Source organism: Notothenia rossii, assembly GCF_949606895.1.
Source record: "Notothenia rossii genome assembly, chromosome: 4".
Taxonomy (NCBI): Eukaryota; Metazoa; Chordata; class Actinopteri; order Perciformes; family Nototheniidae; genus Notothenia; species Notothenia rossii.
In genome coordinates, this window is record NC_136902.1 from 86,522,668 (window position 1) to 86,536,055 (window position 13,388).

General features: G+C 40.5%; 1 protein-coding gene across 2 annotated transcripts in view; it reads left to right on the top strand.

The window, feature by feature from the left end:
* The window catches only part of golim4a (golgi integral membrane protein 4a), a 31,398-nt gene extending 18,303 nt beyond the window's left edge, over window positions 1–13,095 (top strand). Inside the window, exons 6-16 of one of the 2 annotated variants that reach the window (XM_079675937.1) lie at window positions 448–530; window positions 1,079–1,162; window positions 4,375–4,587; window positions 5,329–5,532; window positions 5,977–6,245; window positions 6,935–7,011; window positions 7,638–7,708; window positions 8,488–8,709; window positions 10,373–10,441; window positions 10,819–10,914; window positions 12,601–13,095. In XM_079675937.1, coding sequence (XP_079532063.1) covers window positions 448–530; window positions 1,079–1,162; window positions 4,375–4,587; window positions 5,329–5,532; window positions 5,977–6,245; window positions 6,935–7,011; window positions 7,638–7,708; window positions 8,488–8,709; window positions 10,373–10,441; window positions 10,819–10,914; window positions 12,601–12,738 — 1,526 coding nt within the window. In that variant the 3' untranslated portion in view covers window positions 12,739–13,095. The remainder of the gene's footprint in view (window positions 1–447; window positions 531–1,078; window positions 1,163–4,374; window positions 4,588–5,328; window positions 5,533–5,976; window positions 6,246–6,934; window positions 7,012–7,637; window positions 7,709–8,487; window positions 8,710–10,372; window positions 10,442–10,818; window positions 10,915–12,600) is intronic. The other variant, XM_079675938.1, reaches the window with a different exon arrangement.
* The last annotated feature ends 293 nt before the right edge of the window (window positions 13,096–13,388 follow it).

Here is a 13,388-nt window from a genome sequence, read left to right on the forward strand (position 1 = left end):
TGTGTATAAAAATGCATAATACAAAATATTATTGTTTATTATTAAAGGTCCCATGTCATGGCCATTTCTACTGATCGTAATTCAATTTTTGAGGTAGACTAAAATAAATGAATATTGTGAAATGTTCTGTATAGTATGTGTGTTCACTCTGTCCTAAACGGCTTGTTGGAGCGTTACGTTACGTCACTATATCCAAGAAGTAAAAAGAGAAATCTCCAACGAGGTGTTCTGGGGCAGCATACACAGGTCTATTCTGTGTTAGAGTTTTACTCGCTACAGGGTGTACTTACTATGCTTATTATTTTCTTATAAAATGCTTTATAATTTGTATAAATAATGTTTTAAAGCATTGAGGGTAAGCATATTATATAGCATTATAATTATGTTACATATCCGAAAATGCTTCAGAATATTGTTTTCCTTCATGTTTCCTGTTTGTGTTGTCAGATAATGTTTATAACCTGAGAGAAGAAAACAAACAGCTGAGGAAAGCACACCACGACATTCACACACAGCTGCAGGATGCTCAGGTGAGACTAATCCTGTTTGGCTGTGAAATTTCAGTCTTCCTAAAAGGTCAAAATCCACTTGTCTTTTATACATCAACATGTGTCCCCTCTGTGGAAAGAGATTCTGAAAGTTTCAGGAAAAAAGATTCTCTCACTTTTTGTCCTGATCCATTTATATAAAAACCTGTCTGAAAATGAGCTGATCAGATTTTGGCCACTTCATGATGTCACAACAATTTGTTGGCTTGTGTACCCATTAACCAATCACCAACCAAGGTAACCCCCCCCCCCACCCCCTTATCACCTGAATCTCCTCTTAGAGCACCATAGTGTTCTTTGTAACCAAATCTCTCTCAGAGGGGCGTGGGTAGGGGCTCCTTATTCTCATCTAAAGTAACAGACAGAGAATCAGCACTTTTGAAACAGGGCTGAAACAGAGGGGATTATGGGTAATGCTGCAATGATCTGTTAAACACTGCAGGGACATGTTTTGTATATAACTGAGAACTATAATATATTGAAAAACAGTATAATAGGGGACCTTTAAAGATAATTGTTTGTGTGTGCAGGTTGTGCATGAGAACCTGAAGGCGTCACACACACAGCTCACACTGACACTGGATGACCACAAGAGTGCACTGGCTGCAGCTCAGGTAGGACGAGTCTCATGTTTACTCCTCTCACTGAATAATAATAATAATAACAACAGCTGATTGATACATAACGAGTCTGTTCTTACACAGCAGTGATGCAAATGTATTTGCTGTTGAAATCAAAGGTTTTTGAAAGATTTGGACAAACAGAGGGGATTTTAATTCTAGCTAGAGAGACAAGGGCGATCTTAATCAAAATCTGAATTAGAAAACTTTATTGATCCTGGGGAAAATTGGATTCTGTGACAGTTGAATTATATAAAATGTAAACAATAGTTATAAGAAAATAAAATTGCAATAAATAAAAATACCATATAGATATAATTATTATTGAAGTAAAACATTTCAATTAAATATAAAATAATTATAGAAAACATAAGAAATAATAATGGGAATAAAAAAGAAAAAATATATAGAAATAATAATAATTTCTATTTTTATATAATAAAAATAAAATGTGGAAAATATAAAATCAAATACGTATGTAAATATAACAAGTGAGAATGTGCAACAAATTATAAAATAGGATATATTAATATAACAAATAAGAGAATAATCTTGAATAAAAGATCAAATACAATTTTAAAAAGTATAAAATACTATCCATTTTAAAACAAGTAATCTAAAAGTTAAATGCAGTGAATCCGGAAAGTATTCACCCCTTCACCTTTTCCACATTTTGTTATGTTACAGCCATATTTCAAAATTGATTAAATTCATTTGTTTTCTCAACATTCGAGACACAATACCCCATAATGTGCCATAAGTGGAAAACGTTTTTAAATAATTGTTGCAAATGAATAAAAAAAAGAAAACTCAAATATCACATGTGCATAAGTATTCACAGCCTTTACTCAATACGTTGTTGAAGCACCTCTGGCAGCAATTGCAGCCTCAAGTCTTCTTGAGTATGATGCTACACGCTTGGCACACCTATCTTTGGGCAGTTCCTCCCATTCTTCTTTGCAGATCGTCTCAAGCTCCATCAGGTTGGATGGGGAGCGTCGGTGCACAGCCATTTTCAGATCTCTCCAGAGATATTCAATCGGGTTCAAGTCTGGGCTCTGGCTGGGCCACTCAAGGACATTCACAGACTTGTCCCGAAGCCACTCCTTTGTTATCGTGGCTGTGTGCTTAGGGTCGTTGTCCTTTTGAAACCTTCGCCCCAGTCTGAGGTCCAGAGCGCTCTGGAGCAGGTTCTCTCTGTACATTGCTGCTTTCATCTTTCCTTTGATCCTGACTAGTCTCCCAGTTCCTACCGCTGAAGAACCTCCCCACAGCATGATGCTGCCACCACCATGCTTCACTGTAGGGATGGTTTCCTCCAGACATGATGCTTGGCATTCAGGCCAAAGAGATCCATTTTGGTTTCATCAAACCAGACCATTTGGTTTCTCATGGTCTGAGAGTCCTCTAGGTGCTCCATGTGGGCTTTCATGTGCCTTTTACTGAGGAGTGGCTTCCTATGGCCACTCTACCAAAAAGGCCTGATTGGTGGAGTGCTGCAGAGATGGTTGTCCTTCTGGAAGGTTCTCCCATCTCCACAGAAGAACACTGGAGCTCTGTCAGAGCGACCATCGGGTTCTTGGTCACCTCTCTGACTAAGGCCCTTCTCCCCCGATGTTCAGTTTGGTTTGGGCGGCCAGCTTTAGGAAGAGCCCTGGTGGTTTCAAACATCTTCCATTTGCAAATGATGGAGACCACTGTGCTCGTTGGGACGTTCAATACCGCAGACATTTTTCTGTAACCTTCCCCAGATCTGTGCCTCTGTCTCTGAGGTCTGCAGTCAATTCCTTGGACCTCGTGACTTGGTTTGTGCTCTGATGTGCACTGTCAACTGTGGGACCTCATATAGACAGGTGTGTTCCTTTCCAAGTCATGTCCAATCAATTTAGTTTACCACAGGTGGACTCCAATCAAGTTACAAAAACATTTCAAGGATGATCAGTGGAAACGGGATGCACTTGAGCTCAATGTTCAAAGTAAAGGGTGTGAATACTTATGTGCATGTGATATTTCATTTGATTATTTTTAACACGTTTGAAAAAAATTCTTTAAAGACGTTTTCACTTTGTCATTAATGGGGTATTATGTGTGGAATATTGAGAAACAAAATGAATTTAATCCATGTTGAAATAAGGCTTTAACATAACAAAATATGAAAAAAGTTAAGGGGTGTGAATATTTTCCGGATGCACTGTATATAAAATATCTAGTAGAAAAAGCAGCATGCACACTTCTGGTCCAAAAGCAGGCGAGTCTCTGTCACTGCAGAACAGTTTGTCAATAATAACCTCATTAATGTCCTGCTCAGCATCACCTCACCCTTTACTTTAACCTTCTCAATAAAACAGAACAAATGTACATTGCAGCAGACTGTATGGTAGGGAGGAAACATATATGTTGTTGGGTTATTATATCAGATGTCTGCTGATTCTCCCTGAGACTGAACCTCCGAATGGTTTATTGAATATACTCACTCTCTGCTCTCTGCTCGCTGTCTGCTGCAATTTAAAATGTATTTTGAAGCCTGTCCTGCTTTCCGTCAGCGATTCTGGTCAAATGGGGTACACACACACACACGCACGCACGCACGCACGCACGCACGCACGCACACACACACACACACACACACACACACACACACACACACACACACACACACACACACACACACACACACACACACACACACACACACACACACACACACACACACACACACACACACACACACACACACACACACACACACACACACACACACACACGCACACACACCCGGCTGTCAGACATCAGCGAATCAGGCAGAAAGATATATTGGACGGGGTGGAGCGAGATAAGGAGAGGAGGTGGGAATTTAGTGAGATTTTGTTTATCATCTCACCCTCACACACAGGGTGTCCAGCATGATGTCCTTTAATGGTTTGAACTGGATACTCAATTTGAAATGTAATGTCTGTACTTGTGTGAGAGTTGTCTATACTTATCATAAAAGGTATTAAAATCAAAACATTGTCACATTTATAGGATACTATATGTGTATCTGCCTTTTGGGCTTGGATTTAATGTCCAACACTTCTCTTTTGGATTAGTGTCTTTTCTCTTTTAAAGGGTCCCAAGTTCACAAGTTTTTTTTCTTAATATAGAAAAATCCCACAGCATAACAGCATTCTCCCTTTCTGCCCACTTGTGTGTTTTGTTCTCTTCAGTCGCAGGTGAATGAATATCATCAGATGAGGGAGACCCTGAACAAAGCGGCAAGTCTGAGACTGCCTGAGGTAAACCCCGCCCCCCCGCAGCCTCAGGCAGCCGCCGTGGCCCCTGAACCCCACATTCATGCAGCCCAGCAGGACTCGGTGCTGCAGCAGCCCCACAAAGAGGAGCCCGCACAGGGGGAGGAGCACCAGGACGCTGAGGCCAAGGTAGGGTGGGAGTCTTCAGGACCACTGTGTTAGATTAGATATAGCAGTGCTTTTATAAAGAGGCATACTACTGTAGTTATAAACAGAGATGGCAAAAATACACACATACTCTGGTAAAAGTAGAAGTACTGACTAAACTTCTTTACTCAAGTAAAAGTAAAGAAGTATGGGCTTCGAATTGTACTGAAGTAAAAAGTACCCATAACTAGCAGCTGTTTTAAAGAGTACCTGACCTCCCTTTATATTAATAGAACAATAATGTCATTGTTAGCTAATGAATGTTTCCATGCTGAACAACGGCAACATGACAACGTTTCCATTGGTCCCTCTTCTTTAGAGAAGACCAGGAAATGATGGATACACGGATCGTGTTCAAATCAATAGGCACGCAATGACGCTAAATAATAATGATCACGCCACCAAACACACATTCAAACTAAAGGAACCAGCCTGTTTGGAAAATGTAAGAAGTAGAAAGTACAGGTATTTGTGTTAAACATGTAAGAAGTAGAAAGTACAGGTATTTGTGTTCAACACGTAAGAAGTAGAAAGTACAGGTATTTGTGTTCAACATGTAAGAAGTCAAAGTAAAAAGTCGACAGAAAAATAAGTAGTGGAGTAAAGTACTGACACCAGAAACATGTTCTTAAGTACAGTAACAAAGTATTTGTACTCCACTACTTCCCACCTCTGGTTATAAACACACACATCTGACGCTTCCTCCTGTTGCTCTGTCCTCAGTTAACTCACAGCCCCTTGTCAGAGAAGGAGGAGGACAGGGAGGGGGAGGCGGAGAGGAAGAGGGAGCTGGCGGAGGAGGAGATGGCTCAGGCCGGACAGCCTCAGAAGCTGGATGAGGATCCCGACCAACCGCAGGAGGAGCAGCAGGAGGAAGAGGAGGAGCAGCCGGACGAGAACGCCCTGCAGCGAGACGGACGGCAGCCGGTCAGTTTGACATCAACTACAACAAATCTATATGTACACCATATGTCCCAAATGACCAGCAACTCTATGTGTAATGAGGTCCAATGTCCTGTATTCAAGGTTGCCATAATTACACAGGTGAGAGGTGAGAGTGATGTTTACGCAGATAAAACAGATGATTTTTTACGGTCGTTGATTTGGTATTTTTTGAAGAGTTTGTTCAAAACCAAGGTTGATAAGTGAGTTGTAGTAGCTGTGAGCATCTAGCAGCTGGTTGGATTAGTTTGCTCTCGTTCTTCCTGTCCCTTTCCGCGTCACCTATGAAACCATTTATACATCCTGTGCTGCTAATCCCTTCCACCAAGTGTTCAAAAATAATATTGCAGTATACATTTAAACTAAATAAACTGACATGCTAACAATAAACATAAATGGTTGGCTCTTTTTTTATCTGTCTTCTCAAAGGGTCCCCAGGCGGAGCTGCATCAGGAGGCCCACGCCCAGGTGGAGCGCGTGAAGTCGGCCTACGAGCAGCAGCAGGAGCAGCAGCGCCTGGAGGCTCAGCGGGCCAAGGAGCGCAGGCAGATCCAGCTGCATCAGGGGGCCCTTCAGCTTCAGAGGGACAAGGTGCTGCAGGACAGAGAGCAGAGGCTGAAGCAGGAGCAGGAGAGAGAGCAGCTGCACCACAGGGAGGCCGACCGGAGGGAGCAGCTGCTGAGGGACGAGCAACACAGGTCAGAGGTCACAGCAGAGCAGGAGTCTATTCCATGTTATATTCTTTTATTATTTTTTATTATTTTAAATATTTTTCTAGTTCTCTATCTGTCTTTTTTTTGGTTTTACTTTTATGTATGCACCGTGACATCAAGTCAAATTCCCCGTACGTGTCAACCTACCTGGTAATAAAGCTGTTTCTGATTCTGAGCACTGACGGATTATGGACCTCAGGAAGTTAGCTTCATGAGATCCATTGGATTCTGGAATATTGCAGAATAGAAACTCTGTGGCAAACACACGTTTCAGGATAATCTCCACATACTGTATCTACACCACTTTATGATTTTTGAAGCGTAAATCAATCAAATGCAAGTAAAAAGCCTGTAAAGGAACTACATCACGGCCACATGGCTGCACAGCATTAATCGACAGGATAATCTTCACATAATAACAGCACTGTAAATGCAATCACCAGAAGTAAAAAAATGAACATCAGGCTAAAGGAACTACATCACGGTCACATGGCTGCGCATCAGAGCCGATAAGCTAAATGTGGCTAATGTTAAGCCTGATGACATTTAGTAGTTCATCAAGTCACTTTTTTATGACACCTAGAAGCTTCGGAGATTCACCAGTGGGGAATTTACTGACGTATTTCATGTCGTAGAACAAAACGTGAAAATCTCTTCTCTCTGTTTTGATGTAGGAAGAGGAACGAGTACGAGAATATGGACAATGATATCGTTCAAGGAGAAGACGTGCAGCACCCTGATGATGAAGAAGGTGAGAGAGGAAGATTACCATTATAAAAAAACATTTATATACTGAGTTTGTCAGTGCAATATAAAGCAATAGAGCATAAAATATTTACATTATTTATATTTTATCACTGTATAAGCCGGAGGGCTGCATCTGCCAACTGCATTGAAGATGAGTTGATGAGTTGTTTGGTCTATAAAATATAAGAAATAGTGAAAAAAGTCCAAGCTGATTAAATTGTTGTTTTGTTTTCTAAAACTCAAAGCTATTCATTCCAGCATGGTGTTAAGTTGAGGGAAAGCTGAACATCTCAATATTTTAGAAAATAAAAACAAAATGTTCTGCCATTTCTTCATCAAAGGTTTTATATACTGTACATTTTTTATATATATATTTTTAAATAGTTGGCGATTAATTTCCTGTCAACTGACTTATCCATTAGTCCATTTAATGATTTATCTCTAATCAGGACAGTTCTCAGAAGCAGCTGGTTTAGTGTGATATGTGTGTGATATATATATATGTGTGTGCGTGTGTATGTGTGTGTGTGTGTGTGTGTGTGTGTGTGTGTGTGTGTGTGTGTGTGTGTGTGTGTGTGTGTGTGTGTGTGTGTGTGTGTGTGTGTGTGTGTGTGTGTGTGTGTTTTACAGACACTGCGATGTTACATGAGGAGGAGGAGGAGGAGAATCAGGAAGTGGATCACGACGTGCCTCCACATCAGGTGACTGTCTTTCCATCCCGCTCTTCGTCATCTCTCAACACACGTTTCCTCTTCATCATCTGTCCTTTCTACCCCTCCGCTGTTAACATTCACAGCAGTGTATCACATGTCATACGTCCATTCAGCCATCCGTCCACACATCCATTCTCCCCTAATATCCTCCCCTCATCCATCTTCCACTCATCTGTCAACAGTCATCAGTTCAAGTTTCTGAATACCAGCTAATTAAAGAGGACATATTGTACTCATGTTCAGGGTCATATTAGTATGTTGTGCCTCTACTGTGATTCCAAATACAAAAAAAGACCAACAAAAACAGTAAATATATACCAATATCAAAAGTAGAACAAAATATCTTTTTAAAGCTGCTGTGTGGACGTACCGTTCCTGATGTCCAGTGGTCTCCAGTCAGTGTAACACATGTCTCTGCTGCTGATTCCTCTGCTTCCTTGTTCTTTTACTACCATGCGATTCACGATGCATGATACTGTTGCACAACTCATAACAAAATACTTTCCTCTTTACTTGTAGTCAATGTGGGGGGCATTTATCATTTGCACTGTGCAGGATTCCTTCAGACCTGTGGATGAAGTAATGTCCTGTCATTATTTTTAAACGTTGGATATCCTTGTATTGCGTACCTGGTTTCAGACGTAAAGGTTTTCCTCTTCAAATCTAACTGGGCATCAGAGAAACTGCAGTTGTTTCATCCACGCTGGATTAACAAGAGCACCTTTGGGTCAAATGTGTTAATGTGATTGATGTGCGTTTTGCTGCAGGGTGCTGCTGGTGATCTGCCCCCCGAGGACGACCCCAACAATCAGGGAGAGGACGAGTTCGAGGAGGCCGACGAAAATCCGGAGCCGCAGCAGCACAAGGTCGCAGGAGAGGAGGAGGAGGTGGTGGTGGATGAGGAGGAAGAGGAGGAGGAGGCGCCAGCCAATCACAAGCCTGACACACGACCGGGCCCCGGACCACCTGCTGTGGAGGAGGAGCTGGTGGTGAGTTAGGGACCAAACGGTCAAATACACAGAAACTGTGGTGGCGTTTTAATCCTTGTCTACAATTTAATAGCCACCTCTATCGGGGTTGTGGGTTTGACACGCCTCTCTTTGTTTCCAAACAATTCAGCAGAGATCGTAGTTGAATCAGATGAGCTTTATTCATTGATCCACACGGCATATACAGGAGGACACATTCCTTCGCTTCATAGTAACTAAAAGTTTATCATTTTCCAAAGGAACAAAAATAACACGGTCAAAAGACTTTTCCGTTTCCCCGTCTCATCAACATCAACTGTGTCCTATCAACCTACCATATATAGGCATATAGCCATGCACGTGACAAATAATAAGTGAGCCTTAAATTAATACATTTTAAACCATAGTATGACTCACAAAAATACCTTTAGATGGTGGGTTTAGTCTAATTTATATTATTATCAAGCCTAACTATCAGACAATAATAACTCAATGAAAACGGCTCTAACACAGTGTTTCTCAAACTTGTTCATACCAAGGACCACTTAACTCCACAAATATCAAAAAACACATCGTTTTTCTAGAACAGATTAGAAATCGCCTGAACATTGTAAAAACAAGTGGCAACATGTGTGATGAAGGTGTTGCGCTGGGCTATATCATGCAATTGAAAGTGAAACGTAAACTCGCTCCATTGCGGAGATATTCCTGCGAGAGTGCGGAAAACTTACATTTATTTATTTACTTCAAATGTGAAATGTTACCAATATACTCACGGACCACTAGGAGGCGCTCACGGACCACCAGTGGTCCGCGGACCACACTTTGAGAAGCACTGCTCTAACAGAAACTATAACAGATCTACTTGCATTTTTCAGACACTACTTATGATCTTTTTTCTCCAATCTTAAGTGTATGTTTTTATATCTGAAGTATATTGTGTGTTGCACTTTCGGAGACTGGGACTATTCTGTAGCTACTGTGCATATGATAATAAAAAACCTTTGAAACGCTAAAACTTGAATCAAATACACAGGTTTACCGGTCGAGTTCTGATATTGGTTAAGGTTAGAGTTTGGGAGGGAGACAGTGAGAGTTTAGGAACTTCAGAGGAAGTCACCACAAGGGTTGCAAAATTCTGGGAATGTTCAAAGATGGAAACTTTCCATGGGAATTAAAGGGAATTTTCAAAATTGAAGGTTGGCTCTTCATAGGGAACTTAAATATAGTTGGGGAAAGTATATTTTAGCATAATCTTGACTAAAACAAACAGATGCCATTCAAGTACACTTGAATATCCATGCCATAGCACACTGCTTACTGCATGGCTATTGAGACCACACCCCCTACAGGCACTGTGCATTCCTCAATCACATGCACAGATGAGTAATATTTAACTCAACATTCCTGTTTTCGTTCTTCAATGAAACAAATAAATGTTCAATAAAATAATTAAAACTTGTTCTGTTCTACTTTAAAAAATAAAATAGAAAAATCTGTTGAAATGTCATGTTTTCTTTTGTATAATTTTGCATCGAATATTTCCAAAATTCCCCAGCTCAACTTCCCATGGAAACTTTTCAGAGACTTTCCGCCCTTTTGCAACCCTAGTCACCACAGGATCTAGACAATATAAGATCTTTATGTCGTGTTTTAAATTGTGTGTGAATTTGTGTGTGTTCAGATCGCTGGAAACCCAGATCAACAGGAAGACACGCTGGACGACCAGTACCAGGAGGAAGTAGAGGACGAGGTGTGTATCTCTCATGCTCATTTTTACAAATTGAGTAAAGTTTAGGGATGCCAGCGAGGTGAAAATGTCCTTGTTTGTTTTTCTGTTCTCACGGTCAAGGCCTTTCTCCATGATATTTCCTTGGAATACACAATTGCCCCCAATTTTTTTTGACATTTCTGAATTAAAATGATCCAATGGCTCATTAACTGAGATGTTAGAGAGGGCAGGGGTGGAAGACAAATAATGTATAAGGATTTCCCTTGTGTTATCTGATTATCTCTTTTGAACAAAGTACAATTATATAAAATACATAAGGGAGCAAAAAGGGCCTAGAGGAACACGCATTGTTAAATGGACTTTAATCATTTTCTTCTCTCGTTGTCGGTGTGCTGAAGGTTCAGGAGGACATAGCTGTAGGTCAGAAGAGAGAGGAGGAGGAGGAGGTGGAGGAGGAAGGAGAGGAACCGTATAATGAGGACAACTTAGAACAGGTGGGCTCTTCTTCTTCTTTCTTTTTCCTCAATGCACTGCGTTTAATCTTTTTAACCTGAACCGGGAATGGCTCAAAGATTATTGAACATTTTCTGTTAACATGTCCGAGTGGTGCATATGTATTATAGTGGATGAATGACTATTGTATGTAGAAGTTGAGAATCTTTTATACCACTACATACGGCTAAAAACATATCAATTTAATTAGTTAGGGTTTTTCTGAGTCACAGAAAGTCATTTACTTTCACTGTGTGTGTGTGTGTGTGTGTGTGTGTGTGTGTGTGTGTGTGTGTGTGTGTGTGTGTGTGTGTGTGTGTGTGTGTGTGTGTGTGTGTGTGTGTGTGTGTGTGTGTGTGTGTGTGTGTGTGTGTGTGTGTGTGTGTGTGTGTGTGTGTGTAACTTGAGCCTTGCCGTTGGTAAATGAAGGAGATCAGGTGTAGGGTGTCGGGTCACCACCTTCATTTTCAACTTGTAGGAAGAGGAAGAAATATGTCCGAATGAGAACACACACGTTGTTAAATGGATATGGTTCTCTAGGCTGCTCTCGATATTTCTTTCATATTTAATTGTTATAATAATGTTTTAATGTGCACTGTCCTTTTTTGAAGAAATTATTAACTCTTAAAAAATAGGAACAATCTCTAGGGTCTGTACTTCACGTCGATCCTCCACCTCTCAGCCACAGGGTGAACGCACTAGTGTTTCTGTGTAATCTGAGCTCAGTGGAGCTCTCTCTTCATTCAGCTTCATTCATCCGCCGCTGCAGGCAGAGGTGTTTCAGTTCAGCCTCCGCACAATACACTGCTCCACTTTGTATACAGCAGAGTTAAAGTCTAGTGAGTTACAATCCTCTGGACCGGAGGCTTTGACAGGAAAAACGATTTGAAGGGAGGCTCAGTGAATGGAAGTAAAACATTTTTTAAGACCAGTTATTACATTAAATTAAATTAAACTCAACTCCCAACTTTTTAATTTGGATATTAATGGAATTGTATTTATTCTTAATTAATTATATTATTCTATGTTTCATTATTATTTTATTCAAATTGTATTATTTTATTCTTGTTTTATTTATATTTTAATCTTATTTAAACCGGCTCGAGATACACTTTTTGTTATATTCCATGGAATGCTCTTAACATCCCGATAGCAATGAATATCTGAAGTGCTTTGACAACAAATCCATTAAAAAAATGTAAGCTGTGGAAGCCGTAGTACTGTAAAAAGCACGACCAATCATCTGAGCCGGCCCGGCTAAAGTAACTGGATGGCCTATCTGCCTGTCAGCCTTCCATCTGTGCACAAACTTATCTCGTGCCCTCATTGGTCATGTGCGCGTTCGTGTGTGCTGGAGGAGGGGCTCTGTAAGGAAGAGGCAGATTTTTTCCGGTTGTGTATTTTCAAATTCTAGCGCACTCGAGCTGGTTTCTCATAAATTACCTACCCCACCTTATTTTTAATGTATTTTAATTGTATTCCTATTTATTCAAACATTTGTGTTACTTTTAATAAATATAGTTTATTCTTATTCAGTCCAGTTGTTTTCTTAAGTGTTCGAAGAGGGGTATTCAGGTATTAGTATAGTTGTTTTAATTTACATTGTTTTTCTCTGTGTATGTTTTTGGATTGTAAAGCACATTGTGTTGCCTTTTGTATAAATAATTTTGATTTGTAATTTCTTTCAGGATGAAGTAAAACATCAGGAGGGACCGAGGCAGGATGGCGGTCACAGGAAAGAAGCGGAACATAACGAGGAAGAGAACTACGAAGAGGAAGAGGAGGACGGTCGAGACAAGGGAACCAATCGGAGGGCAGAGATGTGACGCAGACTTTAAACCAGTTGCAGTGCCTTTTTTCCGGGTCTTTCTTTCTCTCGTTTCCCAAAGGAATGCAAACACAGCCATCCGTTCGGAATTCCAATAAGGAAAATGTGGCTGTTGCACCTGGAAGATGGGATGTTACTCCAAACACTGGGGGTGGAACTGAGCAGCTAACACTGTGGAAATGGACAGGCTTTGTGGAGCAGAACTGGGATGTATACTTTATATTTTTTTTTTATTCATTTGCTTTTCTGTCTACGCCTGATCGCCTGCTTGGTTTTCGAGGCAGAGAATGTATTTCCGTCATGTCCTGTCTTTGAATATTTGTAAAGAAAAAAAAGATAAATTATGTTACCTGCATTTTTTTTTAGGTATGTTTTTATGGAAACAATCTTTGTAGATCTCACATTTGTATTTACAACTCACATTCCAATCGCTGTTATTTATTTTTGATCGCAACAACTCCGACAATCAGAAAAAAAGGGTGCAACATTTCTTTTTTATTTTCCTGACTGAACACTTTGTGTCATAACGTACGGTGGCCGACAAGGGCCAACACGCTAGAACGTCCCAAAACACTTCCATGAGGAGAAATGCGCTGAAGTTTCAGAAACTATGCGAAAAAACAAAATGTGCCAAAACACATGCAAGTG